Consider the following 27126-nt stretch of genomic DNA (forward strand, 5'->3'; position numbering starts at 1 on the left):
TTTCTGGAGGTCAGGAGTCCTAACATCAAGGTGCTGGCAGGGCTGTGTTCCTTCCTGAGCCTCTAGGGGAGAATCTGTTCCCTTGTCTTCTCCAGCTTTTGGAAGCTTCCTGCATTCCCTGGATCATGGTCTTTGCCCTCCATCTTCAAAGCCAATAATGTAGCATCTTAAAATAGCTTCCTCTCCTTCTGCTCTGTCATCACATCTCCTTCACTTATTCTGATTCTCCTGCCTCCCTCTTAGAAGGACCCTTGTGATTACAACGGGCCCGGCTACACAATCCAGGGTCATCTCCCCATCTCAGGGTTCCTAACTTAGCCACTTCTACAAAGTCCCTTTTGCCATGACAAGGAATAGATGTACAAGCTCTGTGGGTATCTAGGGGGCATTACCTGGCCTACATCAACCTCCACCATCCTGTCTCCTTCAAGAATGGGCTTGGACCCCTATGTTCATAGCAGGACTATTCACAACGGCCAAGATACAGGAACAACCTAAATGCCCACTGATGGAGGAGTAGAGAAGGAAAATGTGGTCTATATACACAGTGGAATACTACTCAGCCATAAAGAAGAATGAAATCACACCATTTGCAGCAACATGGATGGACATACAGATGATCATACTAAGTGAAGTAAGTCAGAAAGAGAAAGACAAACACCATATATCACTCATGCGTAGAACCTACAATGTGACACAAGTGAGCTCACCTGTGAAACAGGAGCAGACTCACAGACACAGCACGGACTTGTGGGAGGGGAGGGCTGCAGGACAGAGCGCTGGATTGGAAGTTTGGGATCAGCAAATGCAAACTATTATACATAGGATGGATAAGCAACAGGTCTACCATATGGCACAGGGAACGATATTCAATATCCTGTGATAAACCATACTGGAAAAGAATATATCATGTGTATAACTGAATTGCTTTGCTGTACAGCAGAACTTCACATCATAAAGCAACCATACTTCAATAAAATTAATTTTTTCAAAAGAAATGGGCTTGGGGAAAAATGATTTGACGACCAACCTATGTGCCAAACATAACAATGTTGAGGATGAAGAGATCTGAAGACCCCCAGCTTTAAAAAGACAGTGAAACTGAGGCCAGAGAGGGGAAAGGAGTCCTTCAAGGTCAGGTGGAAAGATCTGGCAGAAGAACTGATTGACTACATCATGCCAACAGTGATCCCTTCTCTTGTTCATCATTGTAGACCTCCTGCCAACTTTGGTGCCTGGCACATGGTGAGTGCTTAAGAAATACTGTCCAAATGAGTTCATGAATAATCTTTATTTACTCATAACAAATCCTGTTAGAGTATACTGTTTGAGCAGCCTCAAGTCAGGACTGAAGTTTCATTTATCTTTCTATCCTACGCCCAGCACAATGCCAGCCATACAGTCAACACTCAGCAATTATTTGCTGGATGTGAAGCCTGTCTGATCCCCAGGCCCTCCATCACAGTATGCCGCTCGCTGCCCACCATTCAGAGAAACAGATCCAAAACGAGGCAGGAAACCAAAGGTGGTTATTCAGGGCATGCAGGGGAGTTGGCCGTATTAAGGGAGAGCTGGCCAGATGGACAAAAGTGTGTATCATTCCTCTTGAGGTAGAGGACAGGGCATTTTAAAAGCTCTGCCCCAAGTTCTGAACAAAGAAGGCCCTCAGGGGAGAGCACACTTGCATACACAGACACACTGATGCACAAAACTAGTCTGATTTCCTCCTTGCACTGAACAGATAATCCCCAAGCCACCTCCACGCTCTGACTGTTACTAACCAGTCCCATCATTCCAGGGCTGGACCAGCTATCAAGATGCCCAGACAGGGATGGGGACATGAAGGTCTTCTTTCCACCTGTCCTCCTTGCTGTCTGATTGTCCTCCCCACCCATCCATCTACAGCTCCAGGCTGTGAGACAGAGATGGATGCCTTCTTGTCTTTCTTTGATGCTGGTCCACGGCTTTATTTTTCATTCCTGACACTTGCCACAACATCATCACTCACCATCCCTAAGCTTCCAGGACACGGTGCTTTCAGCAGGGTGGTCATTTCAAGACCTGCCTTTCAGCAGGACAGAGTGAGGTACGAGGACAGGGCAGGATACCTGGCATGTGAGTTTGCCCACTGGGAGGGCTTGCTTAAGCCCCTGTCCATCTCCTTCCCTCACGTGGTCCAGGCAGGGTTGGCTCTGGATAAAAAGCCCTTCCTAGCATGATTTGATGTGGGTGATGGTGGTGGTGGTGCTACTGCTGCTGATGGTGATGATGGTGATGATGGTGATGATGGTGATGATGATGGTGGTGATGATGTTGATGATAACGCTGATGCTGATGACACTGATGATGATGCTAGTGGTGGTGGCGGCGGTGGAGGTAGAAGTGGGTGATGACCCTAGCAGCAGTTTCAATGCATTGAGCACTTATTATTTCAGAGTTTAGCTCAGTCCTATTAACAGTTCCCTGTTAGAATTGAGGATGCCAAGACCTTGGTGAAGGTCATACAACTTGTAAGTGGTAGTTAATATCTGTACTAGTTTCCTGAAAGTGTTAGTTGCTCAATTGTGTCCGACTCTTTGCAACCCTGTGGATTGTAGCCCACCAGGTTCCTCTGTCCATGGGATTCTCCAGGCAAGAATACTGGAGCGCATTGCCATTCCCTTCCTCAGGGGATCTTCCCCATCCAGGGATTGAAGCCAGGTCTCCTGCATTGCAGGCAGATTCTTTACCATCTGAGCCACTGGGGCAGCCCCACTAGTTTCCTGGGGTTACTATTAATATAATAAAAGATCACAAACTTGGTGACTTTAAACAACAGAAGTGTATTCTCCCACATTCCTGGAGACTAGAAGTCCAACACCAAGGTGTTAGCAGCCATGCTTTCTCTGAAGGCTCTCGAGGAGACTGCCCCATGCCGTCTTCCTCTTCACCTCTTCTGGTCCCAGCAATCCTTGGTGCTCCCTGACTTGCAGACACAGCATCACTCCAATCCTGCCTCCATTGTTGCAGGGCCGCCTCCCAGTGCCTCTTCTCTCCTTATAAGGACACCAGTCACATTGGATTAAGGGCTCACCCTACTACTGCATGACTTCATCTTGACTAATTACATCTTCAATTACCCTGTTTCCAAAAAAGGTCACATTTTGAGGTTCTAGGAAGGACAAGAATTCTGTGAGGACCATGTTCCATCTAGAATGATGTCCCAATCCACATAATTGGCTCCAAAGCCACCTAATTGGCTACACTGTCTCCTAGAATTATGGTGACGATGATGATAAGGAGAGCTACCATTGTTTTGATATTTATTAAGCCCTGGGATTTCTTTGGAAGGAATGATGCTAAAGCTGAAACTCCAGTACTTTGGCCACCTCATGCGAAGAGTTGACTCATTGGAAAAGACTCTGACGCTGGGAGGGATTGGGGGCAGGAGGAGAAGGGGATGACAGAGGATGAGATGGCTGGATGGCATCACCGACTCGATGGACGTTGAGTTTGAGTGAACTCCGGGAGTTGGTGATGGACAGGGCGGCCTGGCATGCTGCGATTCATGGGGTCGCAAAGAATCGGACATGACTGAGCAACTGAACTGAACTGATTCTGTTCTAGGCACTTAATATACATTTGCAGGAAAAAAAAACATATAGCAAGCTATAGCCTCCTATTTATTATCTCTCTTTTATAGATGAGAACTCAAGGGCTAGGAAGAGAAAGCAAACTTCCAAAGATCTTACAATGAGGAAGTTGCAGAGATGGGATTCAAACCTGGGCCTGCCCAACCCCAGATCCAATCTCTCAACCACGCATGAAGCTGCAGACATTTGACACTTGTTCCCCAGCCCCTCATTCCTGTTCCTGGAGGGGAAGGGAGGTTCGTGACTGAAGGTGGGCACTTGCCAAACAGCTGGGCAGATGTGGCGTGCAGTCTCTCTGAGCAGGGCTCGCCGGCCTCAGAGATGATTAAACCCATGACCTTGGCTCTCCTGGTGCTGTCCTGGAGCATGCAAGTCCTAGAAGCCTGGCCCGGAACCATCTCTCCATAGGGAAGTTTTTTTCACTCGACAAGAGGAGGGTGTGGAGCCTCTGGGACATGAGGATCACACACAAGAAGAATCACCCAGCCCTTCACGTGGGTGATGGATGGTCCAGCCCCTCACCCACTGTGTGCGTCCCAGTGGTCAAGGCCACAGTCAGGCACCAGAGGTCCAATCTCACAAAGATCTCACATCCAGGACTCTTCCCCGAGTCTAGAATAATGTCTAGAATTCCATCTAGAATAGTGTCCCAATCCACATAATTGGCTCCAAAGTCACATAATTGGCTCCAAAGCCACATATTGGCTATACTGAATCCCAGAATGAAGGTGACGATGATGATAAAGACAGCTATCATTGTTTTGATATTTATTAAGCATCCGATTCTGTCCTAGGCACTTTATATACATTTGCTCAGAAAAAAAGTCATATTGCAAACTATAGCCTCCTATTTATTATCTCTGTTTTATAGATGAGAATTCTAGGGCTTAGGTGGGTAAAGCAAACTGCCCAAGGTCTTACAACGAGGAAGCTGCAGAGATGCTTCCCACCTCCTCGAAAGCAGCACTTAGATCCTGGGGTCACTCTGGATGTGCACATGGCCCCTCCTCCAGCTTCAGGGGCCCCATGCAGGGTCCCACTATCTGCCACCACGGTGGGCAAATTGTGTCCCCTCTCCGGAACTCAGTCCTTCCATGTCTAAAAGGCAGAGAAAAGGAAGTCTGGCCTGCTAGGACTATAACAGTTCCTGAGCCCAGGGTTAGGAACTCCCTTGAATGGACTCCCTTGAAGACACCGCTGAAGGCAGACAAGGCGGGGCAGGAAGCAACTGTGGTTCTATCCAAAGAGCTAAAGTAGCCCCAGAACCTCAGAACCTTCCTGGGCTTCCTCCTTGGCATCCAGGAGTCTAGAATCCGTGTCTCCTGAGAGTCTCCTGGGGCCCTGATCACATGATGGGTTCAGGCTCTGCCTTGAGCGTCCACATCTGCCAGTCCCCCCGTCTTCAGGGAGATGTTCAGCTCTACACTCCCGCCAGCCTCAGAGCCATCATTTGTTCTATTCCCTTTGCCCACTGTGCTACCCCTGGTCCTATGTGGACCCCCTCCCCTCCCCACCACCTACACCCGGGGCTTCCCTGGTGGCTCAGTTGGTAAAGAATCTGCCTGCAAGGCAGGAGACCCAGGTTTGACCTCTGGGTCGGGAAGATCCCCTGGAGAAGGAAATGACAACGCACTTCAGTATTCTTGCCTGGGAAATCCCATGGACAGAGGAGCCTGGTGGGCTATAGTCCTTGAGGTCACAAAGAGCCAGGCACGACTTGGTGATTAAACCACCACCACCGCCCTCACACCCAGCCCTTCCCCATCTCAACTCAAAGGTCACTTCTGTCTCCCCACCTCTCAGAGCAGCCCAGGCCTCTTTGTTACAGGGACTACCCAGTGGTTAATGGACCTGGGCCCTTCTCTGGGGGCCTGGCGGGATTGACTGAAGGTGCCACAGCCCAAACTGGCATCCTGCCTGGCCCATCCTTCCCAGGGAATCCCCTGGGAATCACATAGGAGCCAGTGAATTGTGAGTCTGTCAGGGATCCCTGGGGACCGGGTGGACCAAATGTACTCAGCCACCCCAGGCCTGCCGAGCAGGCAGCCTCCCCACTCTCAGACTCACCACGTCCCCATTCTCCTGCTCCTCCTCCCGGAGGCATGCCCAGCCCGCTCCTCTCCCCACACCCCTGCCCTGCACAGTCATGCTGGAAAGCTCAGGCAGGGACACGGCACTTTGATGAGGCGCCCTCAGTGACAGGGACAAGCCTGTCCAAGGAGAGATGCACCAGGGGGGCAGGTCAGAGGGCTGGATTTTCTGCTCAGAGCAAAGACTGATTTATCTACTTCATGATGAGAAGTTTGTCAATAGCAGTGTCACTCCAGGGTGACAGTATATACCGGTACACACACACACACACACACACATTCATATACACACACACACATTAGAGCATGCAGCAAGAAGCCAAGTCACCCCACCTCATGGGCAATTCTGCCTACTGAATTTTGCCTGCCTGCATCCTGGCTCCTGCCCTGGTGGCTCAGTAAAGAATCCATCCGCCAATGCAGGAGACACAGGTTTGATCCCTGGGTCGGGAAGATCCCCTGGAAAAAGAATTGGCAACCCACTCCAGTATTCTTGCCTGGGAAATCCCATGGACAAAGAGGAGCCTGGTGGGCTATAGTCCAGGGGATTGCAAAAGAGTCAGACACGACTGAGCGACTAAACAACGACAAGAATCCTGGCTGCTGACCAGCTAAAACCACCTCTTCCCTGCGGAAGGCTGGCAGGACACCTGGCGACCCAGAGAAGATGCTCAAACTCACCCTCAATCAGGCGTATGCAAATTAAAACAGGTCAGCACTTCTCACCTACTGAATTAGCAAAAGCAGGAAGAGTAATGTCCCTGGATGCCAACAAGGTTGGGAAAAGCAGTGTCATACTCTCTAGTAAGAGGGCAAGATTGTACAGCGCTTTTGGAGGACAGTTCGCTGATCTCTATTAAAGTTAAAAATGCTCACATGCTTTAACAATGGCAATTGCAGTTCTGAGAACCTATCCGATAGCTACGCTTTTGCAAATGTGTGTGTGTGTTGTAAAGAAACTCAAAGCAACCTATTTTCCACAATATGAGAATGGCTGGATAAGTCAAGAGAAGATACATGAAGATCTCTCCATGTGGACATGGTGGGGGGAGGAGGCGGGGAATGAACTGGGACTGACATATGCTCACTGCCATGTATAAAACAGAGGCAGTGGGGACCTCCTGTATAGAGCAAGGGGCTCAGCTTGGTGCCCTGTGGTGACCTGGAGGTGTGGGATCAGGGAATGGGTGTGGGAGGGAGGTGTAAGAGGGAGAGGATATATGTATATTTATAGCTTATTCACTTCATTGTGCAGCGGAAGCTAACACAGCATGTAAAGCACCTATACCCCAATTTTTAAATAATTAATTATTAATTTAAAAAATTAAGATCCTTCCTGTAACACCTTCTGAAGTCATGAAAACAATGAGGTGGATTGGTATTTCCTAACATGAAAAGATACCCATGATATATCATGTCAGGCAGAAAAGCAGGTTGCAAAACAGTATGCATAATATCATCCTATTTTTATGTAATAAAAAAATGAAGTGTACACATGTATGCAAGTGAACGACACACACGCAGAGAGTCTGGAAGCACACAAAATTAAAGTGTTTGCATTTCGTGAGAGTAGTGTTATTAGAACACTTAACAAGCATGTGTTAAATTTGTAATTTTTTGAGGAAACAATAAGTTTAGTTGTTTACTGAAAGAGCTAAGCCTTGATGCCAAAATTTGACAAAGAGCACAAAGAAATATCACTTACTGATCACACATATTGAAATGAGCGGAGAAGCCCCAAACAAGACACTGGCAAATAGAATCCAGCTGTATACCAAAGAATAATCCCTGCTCAGTCATGGTGGATTATTAAGCAAGGAATGTGGAAATGGTTAAGAAGGAAAGAATCATATCAAGATGTCAACAGGCAAAAGATCTCACAAACATCTCAGCAAAGGCAGAAAGTCACTGGCTAATACTGAGCACCCACCCTCATTTGGCTTTTCTGGTTTGTTTGTCAGATTTCAGTTCAGTGCTCAGCTGTATCTGACTCTTTGCGACCCTTTGAATTGCAGCCCACCAGGCTCCTCCATCCATGGAATTTTTCGGGTAAGAATACCGGGGTGGTTGCCATTTCCTCCTCCAGGGGATCTTCCCAATCCAGGGATCAAACCCACATGTCCTGTGTCTCGTGCACTGCAGACAGATTCTTCACCCGCTGAGCCATTGGGTTTCATTTGTTTGGGGGGTGTTTTTTCCACCCTTGGTAAATTAAGAACGAGAGTATCTTCCTCCATCTGATGAAGAAAACTTCAAATCAAGAACCAACAAGAAAAAATACAATAAAGACAAGACCCAGTACTTAACACTGTTCTGAAAGCTCTAGCTGCTAAATACCACAAAACATTCCAAATGAGTAAAAAATTTGATTGGAAAAAAGGAAACAATATTATAATTTGGACAGGCTGTGGTTGTCAACCTAGACAACTCAAGACATCACTCCCTCAAAAAAAAATTAGAACTAGTCTTTTAAAAACCCTTTAGTAGGAAAGTTGGAAACAAAATAAATATATGAAAATAAATTGCTTTCCAACATACTAGCAATACTCATTTACAAAAAATGTAATGAAAAAAAGTCCTGGTCAAAATAGTCATACAAAACCCCAAATATTTACAGATGATCTTAAAAAGAATTGGGTGGAACTTATAAGGGAAAAAGACTACAAGTTTTCAATAAAGGAAATAAATATGCAAAAAAAAAAAAAAAAAAGGAAGAGGTCTCCAACATGGTGGTGCAGAGGTGAAGAATCCACCTGCCAGTGAAGGAGACACAAGAGTCTGGGCTTAATCCCTGGGTGAGGAAGATCCCCTGGAGAAGGAAATAGCCATCCGCTCCAGCATTCTTGCCTGGGAAATCCCATGGACAGAGGAGCCTGGAGGGCTGCAGTCCATGGGGTCACAAGGAGTCAGACTCGACTGAGCAACCTAACACAGCACACACACAGCACTCCTACATGGAAAAAATTAAATTTTTTTAATGATAATTCTTCCCCAAATCAAAATTTAACACAATTCTGAGCAAAATCACAGCAGGAAATGTTGGGGGAAAGTTGATTAAGTTTTTCTACTTTTCATCTGAAAAGAATCATGTTCAAGAATATTTTTAAAATGAAGATGAATAAAAAAGAACATGAAGAAGGTCCCAGGCCAAGTAACTCTGGAAATGAGTTGCATCTACAAGACAAAAGGCAAAAGAACGGTACTCTTGTTAATAAAGTTGTTTTCCATGGGGTGCAAGTTAGCTATGCGAAAACCACCACAAATGTGCACTGACACTGAACAGCTATGTCAGTGACAGTGGGTGGTGGATGAAGACAGCCGGGGTAGTCACTGTCGGCGTGGGAGGTTATAGATAAGCAAGAGTAGATTAGCGGGATCTACGTGGTAATGAAAGAGAGTTGGAGGCTGCAGAACGAACTCGTTCAGCTTAATCTAGATACAAACGGTAAATACAGAAATAGATATAGGTACATACGCAAGTTACGTATACAACATGTATCTCCTGCTCTGTCAGCTGAAGAAACAGAAGCAGTGACAACCCAGTAGCAACAAGCACACCTCGCACTCAGAGAAGTGAGAGGTGTGTGTTCAGTCGTGTCCAGCTGTTTGTGACCCTGTGGACTGCAGCCTGCCGGGCTCCTCCGCCCATGGAATTCTCCAGGCAAGAACACTGGAGTGGGTTACCATTTTCTACTCCAGGGAATTTTCCCAACCCAGGGATTAAACCTACATCTCCTGTGTCTCCTGCACTGGCAGGCGAATTCTTTACCACTGTGCCACCTGGGAAGGACCTGGGTGCTGGTGTCTAATGCTGGCATCGAAACCGTCTTTTAATAAACAGAACCAGGGTTCCTTGGAGAAACTGCTAATTCTAGAACTAGGACAGGAAATACGTGAGTCTGGAATAGCTTGTAGAGCCAGAAAGTAAGAAAGTGCTTTAAAAACTAGCTCCCAACAGTAAGTGTATGTCAACGGTACAGAGGCCAAATGAAAGTGCTTCCAATGATTAAAGTTGGAAAAACTTGAGCAACAAAATAAACCCAGCAGTATTGGATTACAACCCAAAGAATAACACGATGAGTCCATACTGATACATACAAATGATCGAATAAGCAAATAAATGGAGAGGAGTCAACTCTCTCATGCAGAAGATTTCCAAACAGTTTTTGTAAATACTTCACATTCACGGAGGTGAATCACATCTCCCTACTTCTTAAGTGTGGGCTGCATGTAGTGACTTTCTTCCAAAGAGGATAGAACAGAAAGGGAGAAAGAAAAGAGTAAGCTTCCATGAAGACAACCGACAACCTCGGCCAGGTGATCAAGGTCCGCGTCAACAGTGATAAGTCACACTGATGGCATGTACCCTTGACATGATGGGACGAGAACAGCCTTGTTCCTCTGTGATCTTCCTCCCATTACCCACTCTAACTGGAGAAAAACACCCGGCAAATTACGACGGAGGGACAAAACATCTGGGCAATACGAAACAAAACTGTCAAGGTCATCAAAAACAAAGGTTGAAAAACACCACAACCAAAGAAGCCTAAGGGACATGGCAGGGACATGTAACACAGGATCCTGGATGGGATCCTGAAACAGACGAGGGGAAATTTGAGGGAATCCGAATAAAGAATGGACTTTAGTTAATAATAATATTTCAATATTGGGTTGTTCAGTTTAGTCGCTCAGTCATGTCCAACTCTTTGTGACTCCATGGACTGCAGCATGCCAGGCTTCCCTGTCCATCACCAACTCCCAGAGGTCACTCAAACTCATGTCCATTGAGTCAGTAATGCCATCCAAGCATCTCATCCTCTGTCCTCCCCGTCTCCTCCTGCCTTCAGTTTTTCCCAGCGTCAGTTGAGATAAATGCACCATTATATGGAAGATGGTCATAATAGAGACAACTGGATGTTGGGTATATGGGAACTGCTGTACTATCTCTGCAATAATTCTGTAAATTTAAAACTGTTCTAAAATTTAAAGTTCACTAAAAATTTTAAACTGTCGGGACTTCCCTGGTGGGGAAGTCTGCACTTCCACTGCAGCGGTCACTGGTGTCATCCCTGGTCAGGGATCTAAGATCCTTCTGCACACTGTGGCAAAAAAGATAAAAATTAAAGTGGTCAGCTGTGAATGGATAAAGATGATACAGCATACATACACAAAGGAAACTTATTTGACCACAAGAAAGAAAGAAATCCTGCTGTTTGGGACAACTTGGATGGACCTTGAGGGCATTATGCTAAGTGAAATGAGTCAGATAGAGAAAGACAAATACTGTATGATCTCACTTATATATAGAATCTAAAAAAAAAAAAAACCACCAAAATTCATAGAAACAGAGAAAAATGGTGGTTTCCAGGAGTCAAGGAGTAGCAGAAATAAGGAGATGTTAGTCAAAGGGTACAAACTTCCAGTTATGAGATGAATAAGTTCTGAGAATTGAATGCAGAACATAGTAATTATCACTAATAATACTGTCTTATGTACTTGAATATTGCCAAGAAAGTAGATCACAAATGTTCTCACCACAAAAAAGAAATGGCAATTATGTGACAAGTTGGAAGCAGTAGCCAGTGCTATAGTGGTAATCATTTTGCAATATACAAATGTATCAAATCAATACACTGGGCATTTTAAACTAACACAATATTATGTGTCAATTGCATTTCAATAAGGCTGGGGGTAAATTTTTTTTAAAGAATAGGAGGAAGGATTTGCCCCATTATAACCCAAATAATGAATGCAGTGTGCCCCGGGATAAGAACTGTCATACGACAGGACAGAATGGAAAGATAAATTAATTGATATAAAGTAATTTTGGATAAAGACAGGATCCAAATGAATGAAACAGAAAGGAATGTCTGATACAATGTACCCTAACCATTATCCTGTTCTAGAAGAATCACATCAAGTTATTTTTAATACCATATGCTGATTTTTTTAAATCCCAGGTTTAAAAAAGTAAACATAAAGAGAAAAAAAGAGAACAAATGAAAAAACCTAGAACATGTACCTAACTGATTTTGTGATAAGAAAAAAAATATCTTTCTAAGAATGCAAGTGAAGAAATTTACAAAGGGAAAAAGTCACTAGATTTAGTACATAAACATTTAAAACCTCAGAACATTAAGAACCACAAATATTAGAAGGCAAACAATCAGGGAAAATGCTACAACATACAAAACCGTACAACAAAAAGCAATAATATCATCAATATAAAGTCCTCATACTGACTGATAAGAAAACCACTAAAAATCTCAAATGGAAAAATGAATACAGGAAACGACAATTTACAAAAGAAGAAATTCACACACACACACAAAAAATCTAGTGAACACTTGAGAACTTACTGAAACTCACTAGCAACTGAAATCAGTAGAGATCATTTTCCATCTTTAGAATTAGGGGTGGGGGCTAGATATTATTATCCTAATCCCTAGGGCTGGGGGATTCCCAGGTGGTGCTAGAGGTAAAGAATCTGCCTGTCAGTGGAGGAAATGCAAGAGACTTGGGTTCAATCTCTGGGTTTGGAAGAGCCCCTGGAATAAGAAATGGAAACCCACTCTAGTGTTCTTGCCTAGAAAATTTAAAGAACAGAGGAGCCTGGCAGACTATAGTCCATGGGGCCGAAAAGAGTCAGATGCGACTGAACACACACACAAAAAACAAAAACACAATGCCCCTTTCCAGTTTACTAGCTGTTCAGGCTTCCCCAGTGGCTCAGCGGTAAAGAATCTGCTTGCCAATGCTGGAGACATGGGTTTGATCCCTGGGTCATGAAGATCCCCTGGAGAAGGAAATGGCAACCCACTCCAGTATTCTTGCCCAGGAAATCCCATGGACAGAGGAGCCTGGCAGGTTACAGTCCAGCGGGTTGCAAAGAGTCAGACAAGACTGAGCATCTGAGCACACACACAGCACACTAGGGTTGAGGGTAGCTGCGCTTAAACGGTCCCCTCAGAGGCTTCTGGTAGAAGTTTAAACTTCCAAAACATTTTGGAAAACAATTTGAAGAGTTGCCCCCCCACTCAGTGTGTTTATATAATGACCTAGGAATTCTGCTTCCAAAACTTTAATCTAATGAAAAAACCAAAGATGCAGACAAAGATTTACACACCAGAGTGCTTTTTGAGACATTTTAATAGAGAAAAACTGAAAACAACCTAAATTTCAGCCAAAATAAAACCATTAGCAAAAGTCTAACTCTGCCATTTGGGAACATACCATTTTTTTTTTTTTCCATTAAAAAAACATTTCCAAAGCACAGGTTCTGGTTTATCTCGAAGCATGTGCCACCCAGAACCACTTGAAACTTGCCTTGCAAAGTGTGGTCTCTGAGGTTTAATGTAGGGGTTTCCTTTAGGAAGACCCTCCCAGTACACAGTCCTGGGACCTGAGTGAGTAAGTGACAGTCACTTCTGACTCTTTGCAACCCCGTGGGCTATAGCCTGTCAAGTTCCTCTGTCCATGGAATCCTCCAGGCCAGAATACTGGGGTGAGTAGCCATTCCCTTCTCCAAGGGAATCTTCCCAACCCAGGGATTGAACCCAGGTCTCCCTCATTGCTGGCAGCAGATTCTTTACCGTCTGAGCTACCAGGGAAGCCCTGAACTGTCAGCTAAAACCCCAATCTCTCAGCTCCACTTCCACCAAAGGGAATTCTACTGGCCGAGTCAAAAGACACAGCCTAACCTAAACCACAGCTCCAATCCTTGCTCAGAAACACTCAGTGTCTGCTCAAAGCCCATAAAAGGAGATCTAAGAATCCTCAGTTCCGCGGTCATAGTGAAATGGAGCAGGACGCTATGGTCCTTGCCCCCCGCCAACCCCCGCCCATGTCCTCTGCCTGCCTTTTTTCTGTGGAAAAACATTAGTCAAAAAATAAGTTTAATCAGAGAAGTGTGAATATGCAGAAATAAGGGGAAACAGTCAAAGGAGACCAAATAATAATAAGGTACTCATCAAGCATAGTCGAAGATCTTTGGTTCCTTCTCAAGGTCTCTAGATAATTTTCTGAGCCATATCCTGTGAGCTGTCTTATAGATATTGAAACCCCGACCAGGTGGAGAAGTTAAGTACATGATGATCAGACTGTAGCCATGACACAAGCTGCCCCAATTCTGAGAATGTGCCTCAAAGAAATGGAAACAGACCGACCCTGGAACTGAAGATTAACCGCACCCAAAACAACCAAGATGATGCTGGTCAGAACCACCGATGACCAGTTTCAAGACAACTGTCAGAGCCGACTGTGCTGTTTCTGCATGTAGCCCCTCCCTCCATCTACAAAAGCTCTTCCCCAGTGACTGTCCCTGGTGGTGGTTGGGGGTGGAGGGGTGTCGACCTCTGGATGGACGTCCACCCTCCCCCGCCCAGTTACTGGCATCTGAAATAAAGCAAACCTTCCTTTCCACCAACCCAGCCTGTTTATTGGCTTTTGAGCAGCCAGACCCTACCTTTCGCTAACAACAGCCAGGACCAATCTCGCCTCTCCCAGCTGCCGCATCTCACCCCTCCTGCACCCAGGCTCCACAGCCACAGACACCTGCCCCAACGTGTCAACCACCACTCAGCAAGCTCCATGTGTTTAGGAAGACCTCCTTCCCTCTGTATCCCTGGCACCTAGCATCCCCCGGCATGTGGTCAAAAGCTGATCAATTTCCCTTCATCTTCCTCAGGTCCTGCTCCAATGCTGCTTCCTCAGAGAGCCTTTGATGAGTCCCCTCCCACACTAACCAGCAGTCAGGAGTGGTCAGGAGGGATACCTGCTACCCTCTGCCTGTCTTATCGCCTGCAGGCTGCTGGCTCCTTGACGTGAACCCTGCCTGCTTCACACTGACAGCCTCACAAGACTGTGCATACAGCAAGGGCTCAATAAACACTGAGGTCCCCCCTCCACTGGACCTGGGGTGTCTGTAGGGAGCATGGTTTGGGAAGCAGAGATGGGAAAGGGGGGTGGGATTTTTTTGTTTTGCAGAAGATGGAGTGAAGGTTAGAGGGTCACGCATGTGCTCAGCCTCCAGAGAGGAGAGGAGAGCTTGGGGGTGGAATGAGGGCTTCCAGAAGATGATGGCCAGTGAGGGGACGGTGAAGACACTACGGAGCCCGGAACACTGTATCCACTTCCAACAGGCTGCTCTCCTGCCCGCCAATGGAGCCAAGCATTTTAGAGACAAATATGGGTTATTGTTGTTCAATCACTCCGTCTTGTCCTACTCCTTGTGACTGCATAGAACTGCAGCACACCAGGCTTCTCTGTCCCTCACCATCTCCCTGAATCTGCTCAAACTCATGTTCACTGCATCAGTCAGAAATTATGCCAGCCTGGCAGGTGGCCTTGGGGAAGTCCTGTCCATGTCCAGAGCCTCAGTCTCTCCAATTGTAAGAGTAGGGGTGGATTAAATGATCGCTAAGCGCTTTCAATGCAGTACCTCTGGAAGCCCAAGAATGACCCAGAAAGGGAGTGAGAAAGTTAGGGGGACAGAGGATGAGCTGTGTTTGAGCTGAAGCCCCCAGGACACACCGCACACCCATGATGTCACAATTCCCCTAACCTTGCTCTTTTCTGACCTCCAGGTGGGAGCCAAGCTTCTGCTGTTCCCAGAAATCTTTCTAGACCCATGGCTTCTGGGCTGTGAGCTGCAGAGCTTTACAGAGCCCAGAGCTCCTGGAAGCGGAGGGACTCCACACTCAGCCTGAGGGCTGTAAGGGATTATGTCACACCCACCTTTTCAAAAATCTCTGATGATGCTGTGATTAATCAAGGAAAACAGGGCTTCTAACAGGGCTTCCTAGCTCATCCAGACTTGGGTGCATTTCCTCCGAACAAGAGCACTTTGTAGTACAATTCTGCAAAAAACTCTGCTATTTTTAGTTTAGTTTTTGGCTTTAGAAAGCTATCCTTCTGAACAGGGAGGTGCCGAATGGAGAGACAGGACAAAACTTTGTCAAATTAATCATGGGATCTGAGTGATGGGCAGACAGGTGTTCGTGTATGTTTTTTTTCTCCCTGTGTTACTGTAAGTCTGAAGTTTTTCACTAAAAATGTTGGAGAACAAGCAGTCCTGCCACTCCCAAGGTTGGGAGTCTGAGCCCACCGCTCCACAGCTGCTTTCCTTGAAACTCCCCACAGTGGGGTCTCCACTGTGGGGCACGGCCTTAACCCTGAGCTAAACGGTAGGGGGCGGGGTAGGGGTGCTGTAGGGGGCGAGGTGCTGCCCGCAGGGGAGAGAGGGTTGGGGAGGGGGGGCGGCTGGCAGTGAGGGGTAGGTGGAGGCCACCTGGCTGCTGTTTTTCTCTCGAGAACAGGTGAGGAGCAATATGCAGCGTTTGACCCCCGAATCCCGCGATGGGAGCAAAGTCTAAGAACCCAGTGGAGGCGCGCGCGGGCCAGGCCCTGGACACCAAAGCCCCAGTTCAACATCTCAGCGAGCCTGGGAGGTGGTTCTCACCCTGTGATGCTCCGGGAGGCAGGTTATTTGCTGAAGCCGCACAGTCGCACGGCGCGGCTTTTGAAGGTAGTGCGCGCGCCTCTCCGTCACCCACCCGAGGACGCGGGCGGGGAGGCGCGGGAGAAGGGATCAGGTTCGGGGTTGCGGGTGGCGGGGTGGGAGAGGACGCAGCGGCTGCGAGGCCTGCCCCAGGTGCAGAGCGGACGTGTGGAGAAGGCGCCCCTGCCGGGCCGCGGTGCAACCGGCAGGCGTTCAGTGCGCCCCGGGCGCAGAGCCGGCGGGTGAGCTCACGGCGCCAGGGCGCCAGGCCGAGGGCGCGGGGGGCGCTACCTGGGTCGTGGAAGGGCACCAGCGCGTAGTTGGCGATGACCCGGCTGCCGCGGCTCAGACTGTGCTCCAGAATGCGCGAGGCGCCGTCCATCACCTGCATCAGGTCGTCCCACATGGAACCGGTGACGTCGAAGACGATGGCCAGGGTGGCGCCCCCCGTGGTAGGGGGCAGCGCCGTCCCGGGCTCGCCGACCACCGCCGCGGCGGCCGCGGAGACAGCCAGCAGCAGCCGCAGGAGCGGCGCCCGGGGCCTCATGCTGAGCGCGGCCGAGGGGCTGCGGCTGGCACGGTGGAGGCGCGCGGGTCCTGGGGAGCGCGACCGCCCTGGTGCACACAGCGGCCACCCGACGAGCGCTGCAGCCGGCCCCTCGCTCAGTCGCGCGGCGGCTGGTGCGCGCGGGACCTGGGTTTGCGGCGGGGTCCCCCTGCTGGGAGCCCGAGGCGGGTCCTAGAGCCCACCCCGTTCAGGGTCACGGGCCCGCCTCCTCCGCTCCCCCCACCGTGACTCAAACTTTCCCGGCCCCACTGTTGCGCCGTCCAGACCCGAGGTTAGAGGAGGACGCGGGGCGGACGGCAGAAGGGAGCTGGGGCCCAGCCAAGGCGGCGAGGGATGGGGACGCGCGGGACCCACTGGACACCTGCGCTTCCCGCCGACTGCGCGCCCCGCTGCAGGGGCAGGAGAAGGGAGCGGACCGCGCGTCCCCTGCCCTGGAGGTCTGCCCACGGCCCTAGCTTTTGTGGCTCCCTGCACTCAACCCCCTAAAAACTCTCCGACAGGCAGACGCACACGCGCACACACGCACAAAATGCAACTCCCTTTCTTTTCACAGGGATGTGTGCTTCCCCGTTGTTATCTATTACGACGGTTAATACAATCAAGCCACAGGAGTTGAGCAGCAACTACGTTGCTAAGCTTATCACATAACTACTATTTCCTCAGGGGCTGGCTGCAACCCTAGAGGCAGGCATTCAGTTCAGTTCAGTTCAGCCGCTCAGTCGTGTCCTTCTCTTTGTGACCCCATGAATCGCAGCACGCCAGGCCTCCCTGTCCATCACCAACTCTCTGAGTTCACTCAAACTCATGTCCATCGAGTCGGTGATGCCATCCAGCCATCTCATCCTCTGTCGTCCCCTTCTCCTCCTGCCCCCTATCCCTCCCAGCATCAGGGTCTTTTCCAATGAGTCAGTTCTTCACATGAGGTGGCCAAAGTACTGGAGTTTCAGCTTTAGCATCATTCCTTCCAAAGAACACCCAGGACTGATCTCCTTTAGAATGGACTGGTTGGATCTCCTTGCAGTCCAAAGGACTCTCAAGAGTCTTCTCCAACACCACAGTTCAAAGCATCAATTCTTCAGTGCTCAGCTTTCTTCACAGTCCAACTCTCACATCCATACATAAACACAACCCATTTTACAGATGAGTAAAGGAAAGCTCAGTCGTTTGCCCCAAAATCAATCAGCTCTCAAATAGCAGAGACTCGACTAGAAGGATCCTAAACCCCCTGGGCCTTGCTGCCTCTGCGAAGAGCTATAAGACACTGTCCATAGGTCATCTGATGACTCCAGGTGGTGGGGCTATCCCTCTGCCCACCAGTCTTCCTGGCTCCCACGTGAGGGTTCTGGGATATAGGTGAGATGCCCGTGGTGCTGTCTGGGTCCCTGTGGCCATTCTTTCCCAGACTGGGCTCCCTCCCACCACTGCTAACCCCATGCTGTGCTCTCATGGCTTCTTTCTATGCCTCTCTCCTGACTGGCCCATGAGTCCTTTGAGGGCAGGAATGCATCTTGGTTCCCTAGATCAGCACCACCCCCCCACCCCAGTTCCCAGCCTAGTCCCTGGCTCATGGTGGGGACTCACTCAATATCGACTGAATAAATAAAGAAGAGGGACTTCCGAGGTGGCTCAGTGGTAGAGAATCTGCCTGCCAATGCAGGAGATGCAGGCTCCATCCCTGGGTCAGGAAGATTCCCTGGAGATGGAAACGGCCACTCACTCCAGTATCCTTCCCTGGGAAATCCCATGGACAGAGGACCCTGATGGGCTACAGTCCATGGGGTCATAAAAGAGTCAAACATCACTGCTGCTGCTAAGTCACTTCAGTCGTGTCTGACTCTGTGCGACCCTGTAGACAGCAGCCCGCCAGGCTCCGCTGTCCCTGGGATTCTCCAGGCAAGAACGCTGGAGTGGGTTGCCATTTCCTTCTCCAATGCATGAAAGTGAAAAGTGAAAGTGAAGTCGCTCAGTCGTGTCTGACTCTTAGCGACCCCATGGACTGCAGCCTACCAGGCTCCTCCATCCAAGGGATTCTCCAGGCAAAAGTACTGGAGTGGGGTGCCATTGCCTTTTCCAACTTAGCAGCTAAGCAATAAAATAAAGGAGAAACAGCTTTCGTGGGCCTGCCTGGTTTGGAGCGCCATGGGAGGGAGCCATGGTCCTCTCAATTTTCAGTGCCTCCCGTGAGAACATTGTGCTCCCAGGACAGGCACAGGCAGCCCCACGGACCTGACGGAAGGTTCTGGTCTGTATGTGGGGCATGGTGGTAGATTTCTCCAGACCCTGACCTTTCGGAGCCCTCAACCAGGAAGAAGCCCCCCTCCTCCGCTTCTCCTCGTAATGTCTCCTGGCCCCCTCCATCTCAGGTCAGACCCCAGCTCTGAGGTTACTTCAGCACTTTGCTCTGTGACCCCAGAGCCCCCGCCTGACCTCTTGTCCTAGCACTGCCCACCGGTAACACCAGTGTCATCCCTGCTCCTCCCACCCCTACCGTGAGCTCCGTGGCAGCAGAGACCCCGTACCTGCACGTGCTAGGCACCCAGGGAAAGTCTGCCATCTAAATGGGCCAGCGGGTATCGGAGAGGCCCAGTGGCTGGGCGCTGGCCACAGGGAGGAAAGCGACATGTATCCTCAGGGACTCAATTCTAGACCAGGGCTAGACCAGGGCTAGACCAGGAGGCCTCAGTTTAGACTCTTTCATAAGAAGGACTAAGATCTGGGGAAAATGGTCCCTGGGGAGCTGCCTGTCTCATGGGATGTGGTGGGAACCAAGAGTCTAGACCCAGGTGACAACAGAACTCGTGGTCAAGCCCATGGGAGGCTGAGTCACCTGAACTTCTGAACACGGGCTCTTTAAATCTCCCTGGGATAGGCTGTGGCTGGCCCCCGAGTCTGGGCAGGGCTGGGCCAGCTGTTGGAAGGAGAAGAGAGGCCCCAGCTGTGGGAAGGCAAAGCGGGACAGGAGCCAGGAGCCAGGCACGGCTCACAGGCGCTGACGTTCCAGGCCACGTGCAGGGGGACCTTTGAGGACACATACGTCCCTTGGCCATTCACTCCATGTACACCGCCTGAGCCCAGGCTGGGCTTCCGGCACTCTGCTAGGCACTTCTAGGGGAGGAAGACATACAGATGTGGAAGGCACGCCTCCTACCCTGGGGAGAAGAGCCATGTAAACAAATCATTCTGAGTCAATGAGATAAGTGCTAATAGAGGAATGATCGAGAGCTCTGGGAGCTCAGAGGAAGGAGTGGCTGAGCCTAGGGGGTCAGAGGAGGCCACGGGGAGAGCCTGAGAAACCTTCAAGAACAAGAGGGAAGGGCATTCGAGGAGCAGGAACAGCATGTGCAAAGGCAGGAGAACACGAGAGACCCACTGCCAGCCCGTGCGACTGGAGAGCAACGGCAGAGGAGAGGACAGAGGCCAGCTCTTGAAGGGCCTCACATGTCTTAAAAAGGGCACATGTGGGGGTCTCTGCAGAGGCCCTGAAGCTGTTGAAGACAGCCCTTTGGGAAGCAACCTGCTCCAGTCTGCCTTTCAGAAAGGTCACGGCAGCCCAAGTTCAAAGTGTCTAGCTTGCAGATGCCAAGAAGCCGTAAGCCTTCTCCCCAGAGGAGCTGAGAGCAGACAGGACCCACAGAAAGCAAGATGCTTCTCAGGCAGATTGTCAGAACCTTGGGACCATGGATCTGAGTCTCCAGATAGCCCAGTGACCCCGAGCGAGGAGGCCCTTGCCCTCTCTGGCTCTCATTTCCCCAAGTAGGATTCTTTAGGTGGAAGGGGACCGACAAGATGACCTCCAGTGGTTCTTGCAGCCCCCCAACATCTAGAACCACTTCCAGGGTCCCTCGGAGACATAGGAAGGAAGCAAGGGAACTTGTCTGCAATCATCACGGCAAAGCCTCTCTCTCCCTTCCCCTTACCATGGAAATGAGTCTTTGGTAGGCACCCAGCATCCAGGATGGCCCCACTGAGCCCCTCCGGGTGCTCAGTGCTCCCCAAGAATGTAACCATGGTCACCCAAGTGGAAAGGCCTTATAGCACTGAGTGTGAGCACGGAAAGGCCAGAGAAAACATAACCAAACTCATCAATCAGCTTCTATCCCACTACCTTGACTTTATTGGCCGCCTGGGAGCCCACATTTTTGAACTCAAGATAATCCACATTTTTCCCCTGTTTCCAGAAGGAGCGGTCTCAGTGGGGTTATTTGTTTCCTAGCATACCACATGTTTGCTATGGAGAGCATCATGGGTCTGGCCCATCCACTCGAAGAAGGCATGCACTCTTATGGCTCCTCCCACCACTCTCAGCCTTGGCTTGGGAATCCAGGCCTGTCTATTGTGTCTACATTGGGATCCAAGACCGGCTGAGGGGCTGGATCAAAACCTGGGCTCTAGACACTTGGCTGGTCCAAGAAAAGTGGCCCCTTCCCCACCCGTGGGCCTTCCTTACCCTTCCTCACACCCCACTGCCTAAATGCATCCTAGTCTCAGCCATATTAGAGCCTCCCTCATTCTTTTTTTTTCTTTTTTAATGTGGACCACTTTAAAAGTCTTTATTAAATTTGTTACAATATTGCTTCTGTTTTATGCTTTTGCTTTTTTTTTTGGCCAGGAGGCATGTGGGATCTTATCTCCCCAACCAGGGATCGAACCCACATGTTGGAAGGTGAAGTCTTAACCACTGGACCGTTAAGGAAGTCCCTAGCCTCTGTAATTCTAACACCCACCTCTCATCTTATCCCACTCCAGTCTTCTCCCTGAAGGAAACTTCTCTTTTCCTCTGAAAGAGTAAAAATACTAATGATGGAGAGTATTTGCTGCAATCTTATTGAGTGCCAGGCAGTCTGCATCATGCCTCCTTAGATCTCCTCTAGCAACCATGGAGGTCAATACTCACCCTTCACGTGACGGATGGGGAAACTGAGGTTCCAAGAAGCAAAGTCACCTGTCCAGGCTGGACTTGGCATCCACGTCCACATCACAGGTCTCAGCTGCTCCACTCCATGCTACGTCAGAAACGTAGCATGTCAGTCCCAACAAGCAGAACTTCTAGAGCTACAGTGGACCCTGGTGGGCAGCCCTTGGGCTGGACTCGGACTTACCTTTCAGACTCTCAGCACCTTTGAAATGCCGTAAACTCATAGCCTACCATGTTTCACCAAACTACCTGGGGAAAATGAGAGGAGAGAGAGGAGCAATCTCGTAGATAAGTCTTCCCATCCTTGTGTGATCACACACCCACGACCAGAGAGGTAGGAACCGTCTCAAAGCCTTGCTTCCCTCTTCTAGAAGGAATTGAAGAGTTGAGTGAGGGCCCTGGAGGACAGAACTATCAAGGAGTTGAAGGAACTGACAGACAAGTCAGAATGATGGAGCTACTGAGGATAAGAAGGAGCAGCCGGGGAGCCAGTATCATCACAGTGGTGTGTGGGCTCCAGGCAGCCAGGCACTTGAGTGATTTACTGCCGAACCCATCCCTCTGTGGGACCAGCCTCCAAGTCACATGTGCCCTAAGGAATGGTTTGGGATGGTCCCAAGAAATGCTGGAGCAGCTTAAGAGTTACAGGAACTGTTACTCATCCCCATGCCTCCAAGACTGAACAATGAAAGGAGCTAAACCACAGCCAAGAGCTCCAAGACTTGCTCCCCACCACCCGGACCGGACCATCACCCCCCCGATGGAGCTCAAGTGTCACCAAGCCCCTGGTGCTGTCATCAGGGGGGAAGGAGCCCGCCTCATTGGCAAGGGGTCATTGCTCACTGTGCTGTATGCTAAGCCTTGTTGTCACTTATGGCCATGATGTCCCCTTTGTCATTGTCATCAGTGGCTGGGAAGAATATCCAGGATGAATTGAGGTTTCCTGTCTGTCCCTTTTATTCTTTTGTTCTCTCTCTCTCCCCTAATTAAAAATTCCACTGACCTGCTTTGTGCATTTGGGCAGAATCTGTCGGCTTCTTACCCTACAGTTTCTCCCACTTCTTCCTGGAAAGCTTGGCTTTCACCTTTGACTTTTGAATTGAGGTGTCTACTCTTCACTCCCCTCTCCAAGTGAAGTTCTGACGGGTTAGCTCACTCATGTGGCCCCAGTCCTCTGGCCAGTGGTTGAGCTGGGAATGGGAGTTGATGTGGCTCTGGCCAGTGGGATGTGTAAGGGTATCTCCTGCTAGGGTGTTTTCAGAACAGACACACAAAAGAACAAGGTCACTATCTGATTTGAAGGCTTATTTGAAAGCAATAGTAGATAAGACAGAGTGGTATGGGCAAAAAGAAAGATGATATCCTTCTGGCTGATTCACACTGCTCTATGACAGAAACCCACACTGTAAAGCAATTATCCTCCAAGTTATAAAAAAGAAAGGGGAATCGGCCATTAGAACAGAAAAGAGAGTCCTGCGATAGATCTGCTCGTCCATGGGCAACTGATTTTTTTTTCAAACTTTAAACTTGTTGTTTTGTATTGGGGTGTGGCTGATTAACAATGCTGTGGTAGTTTCAGGCGAACAGCGAAGGGACTCAGCCAGACATACACAGGTATCTATTCTCCCCCAGTGGAGAAGGCAATGGCACCCCACTCCAATACCCTTGCCTGGAAAATCCCATGGACGGAGGAGCCTGGTAGGCTGCAGTCCATGGGGTCGCTAAGAGTCGGATACGACTGAGCGACTTCGCTTTCACTTTTCACTTTCATGCACTGGAGAAGGAAATGGCAACCCACTCCAGCGTTCTTGCCTGGAGAATCCCATGGACAGCGGAGTCTGGTGGGCTGCCGTCTATGGGGTCGCACAGAGTCAGACACGACTGAAGCGGCTTACAGCAGCAGCAGCAGCGTTCTCCCCCAAGCCCACAATTGATTTTTGACAGAGGTGCCAATGGGAAAGGGAAGTCTTTCTGAGCTAACAGTGTTGAAACAACTAGATATCCGCTATCTGTATGGAAAAAAATTATGAACCTGGATCCCAACCTCACACCATACACAAAAATGAAGTTGAGATGATTAGTAGGCCAAAGTGTAAATGTTAAGCTATAAAACTTCTAGAAAAAGAGGCACAAGGAAGAAAGAGCCCCTCTTCTTCCACTCCGTGATGTCGTGTCTGCTTAAACCCCCTGTAACTTTGCAGCCTGAAACCATGAGGAAAGCCAGCCTGCGGGGAAGAAAAGAGCAAAGAGAAGGGCTCTTTGGAACTGCCCTAGGTGTGCCTCCATCATAGTTAAGGATGCGTTTTCCTTCAGAGTTAAGCCAGTTGCATTGCATCCTCTGTTACTGGCAGGAAAAGCTTCTCACTGAGACATGCCTGTCCTGCAGCAAGGACACACATAGCAGCATCATTCACACTAAAAGGAGAGAACAACCCAAATGTCCATCACAGACAAGTGGATAAGCAAAATATGGCATGTCCCGTGCTTAGTCATGTCTGACTCTTTGCGACCCCATGAACTGCAGCCTGCCAGGCTCCTCTGTCCATGGAGATTCTCCAGGCAAGAATACCGGAGTGGGTTGTCATGCCCTCCTCCAAGAGATCTTCCCAGCCCAGGAATAAAACCCAGCTCTCCCGCATTGCAGGCAGATTCTTTACTGTCTGAGCCACCAGGGAAGCCCAAGAATACTGAAGTGGGTAGCCTATCCCTGCTCCAGGGGGAACTTCCCAACACAGAAATCAAACCCAGGTTTCCTGCACTGCAGGCGGATTCTTTAGCCATTGAGCTACCAGGGGAGCCCCAAATATGGCATATTGTTCAACAATGAAAAGGAAAGGAGTTCTGACACATGCTACAGTGTGGGTGAGCCTCAAAAACATTGTGAAAGTCGCCAGACACAAAAGGCCATATAATGGTATGATTCCACTTATATGGAACACATCTGTGGAATCTGGAAACATCCAGAATGTAAACCAGGCAAATCCATGGTGATGGAAAGCAGGCTGGTAGCCCAGGGCTGTGGGTGGGGGCCTGAGGGAGCCACTGCTTAGTGGCTAAGGGGGGTCCTCCTGGGGCGATGAAAACGTTCTGCAACTGGAAAGCGGTGATGGTTGTACAACACTATGAACTGTCACTGAACTGTGTGCTTTCCAATGACCAACATGGTGAATTTTATGGTATGTCTATTTCACCACAATAATAAGATTTTTTTTTTTTTTAAGGCAGCACATGGCTGTCTGAGGAGGGTGAGTGGAAAAACAGAGTAAGGCATTCTCCGGTGGCTCAACTGGTAAAGAGTACACCTGCCAATGCAGGAGACACAAGAGATGTAGGTTCAATCCCTGGGTCAGAAAGATCTCCTGGAGAAGGAAATAGCAAGCCGTTCCAATATTCTTGCCTGGAAAATTCCATGGACAGAGGAGCCTGGCGGGCTACAGTCCATGAGGTTGTGAACAGTCGGACACAACTGAGTGAGCACGCGTGCATGCACGCACGCACACACAGGATTAGGGGATCTAGGGAGGGCAGCCGGGGCCTTCCTCTGCCTCTGCATAAAGCTGAGCGCAACCTCTGGGGGCGGATGATGGATTCACCCACCACCCAGGACCCCTGCCCCCCGAGACTCCTTTTACTTCCTGCCAATTAGTTCGCCCTCAAGGGATCTCCAGCAAAAGATCCACAGTGTCAGGAAGACGCTGTCCATCAAGGAAACAGATTCATCCTAACAACAGAGCCAGGACAGCTGACCTTTGATTAAAACAGGGAATTGCAAAATGAAGCAGATTAAAGATGTTTAAATTAATGGCGCCTGGAACTGCCTCCTAAGAAACCCCACTTGGAAAATCTGAAAGAGAGAAATGATGCTTGCCAGCCCAGACATCAAGTCATGACCTTCTCAGCATGAAGAGGAGCCGCGTGCCAAGCACCAAGATTTATGAGGTGGACTCCACTACAAAAGGCGATCTGTTGACCTCTCATTTGACATTCAGTAGATACAGGCTTACGTTGCAGGAGCAGAAGCTTTGGGAACAAAGTGGTTAGTGGCTGTTGCATGAATGCTCAATATGTACCCTGCGGTGGACATCTGTTTGGAGTTTTGGCCAGCCACAATATTAAAATACAGTTACCTGATCTCCTCCCCTCCCCTGCACTGAAGCACAGGTACTACAGGCTGTACCCATCAGATACCCTCTGCTGGCCTTCGGGTTCAGAGCCAGACACAAAAAAGCTGCTGGCTCCTTGGTGGCAGTGGCAGCAAGATCAAGTTCCTGGTGTGGCAGAGGCAGTGGCACTAGCCACAGCCTTTAGTCATCCGACTGGGACCGGAAGGGCTTGTTTCCACCTGGTTAGCACCAAGTATGATTCCCTGGCTCATGTGTGAGCACCCAACTACACTGCTGAGATCAGCAAAAGTTCGCCTCTGTTGCCTACAATCGACAACAGAGCTCCACTGCTTCAGGAAATGGATTTCAGCAGAGGTCGCCCAACAAAGAAGGTCACATGACCCAGGCTAAACTAATCATATTGTCCCATCTCTCCAGCTAGAGCCATTGGTCTAGAGACGGTCATGTGAGCCAAGCGAAGCCAATCGAAATACTTTTATGGGATTGGTCTAGAGATGGGCATGTGACCCAAGTGGAGCCAATCAACATCCTTCCCTGGGATATTTCTACTGGGGAAGAATCTTGCTTCTGGGCTGACAGGGCTCAAGGCTGTGAGTAGGAGGGACACCAGCAGTCATGTTCTGCACTTCCAGGTGGGGAGAGACCACCTGTAGTAGGAGAGAGAAGCCAGGAGAGACAAGAAGCAGAAAGACGAAGAGAAGGAAGCATATCACCCTTTGAGTCCTTGCTCCCCACCACCTACTTTCTGTGGTGTGATCATAGGAATTGATAAGTTCTCTTTTCTTGTTTAGGCTTGGTTGGGCTGGGCTTCCACCATTTATAACAAAAGTCTGAAATACTGAAGGTAGAGAAATGTTGCTTTATTCAGGAGATGGCTTCATGGGCTTATCTTTCTCTTGAGATGGCAGCTGACTTATCGTTAAAAGGAGTGAAATACCTGAGCACTGAAGCATCTTTGGCAGACTTGGCTAGTGTTAGTCAGTCAGCAAACAGGTTTTGAATATCTTCCTAATGTCAGGTCCTGGCCTAGGTGCTTTCACTGTATGTGAAATGATCTGGCATTCAGCAAGAACTCAATAATTGTTGGGTACAGCAAGCTATTATTATCATTGGTTCTAATTCTCCCCTTCCCATTTACAATTCAGAGAGCTGGCAGAGAGGGATGGGAGGAGGTGGGTTCAGGATTTGGGATGGGTAGTTTCCCCTCTTTTTCCCTCAAACATTTCTAATTAAAGCCCTCCCCCCCACCAAGTGATTCCTCCTAGTTCTGTGAACTTGACAAAGGGGAAAATATATTTT

General features: G+C 49.1%; 1 protein-coding gene across 5 annotated transcripts in view; it reads right to left on the reverse strand.

The window, feature by feature from the left end:
• HMCN2 (hemicentin 2) overlaps nt 1–16906 on the reverse strand; it is a 178744-nt gene extending 161838 nt beyond the window's left edge. For all 5 annotated transcript variants that reach the window (XR_015135732.1, XM_086323475.1, XM_086323476.1 and 2 more), the window contains exon 1: nt 16512–16906. Coding sequence is in view for 4 of the 5 variants with exons in the window: in XM_086323475.1 (XP_086179601.1) it covers nt 16512–16767 (256 nt within the window). In the remaining variant the exon portion in view is untranslated. The remainder of the gene's footprint in view (nt 1–16511) is intronic.
• Between the last annotated feature and the right edge of the window lie 10220 nt (nt 16907–27126).

This window comes from Bos grunniens, chromosome 11 (genome assembly GCF_055505025.1).
Source record: "Bos grunniens cultivar Pamir isolate PY7600 chromosome 11, Bosgru_T2T1.0, whole genome shotgun sequence".
Taxonomy (NCBI): Eukaryota; Metazoa; Chordata; class Mammalia; order Artiodactyla; family Bovidae; genus Bos; species Bos grunniens.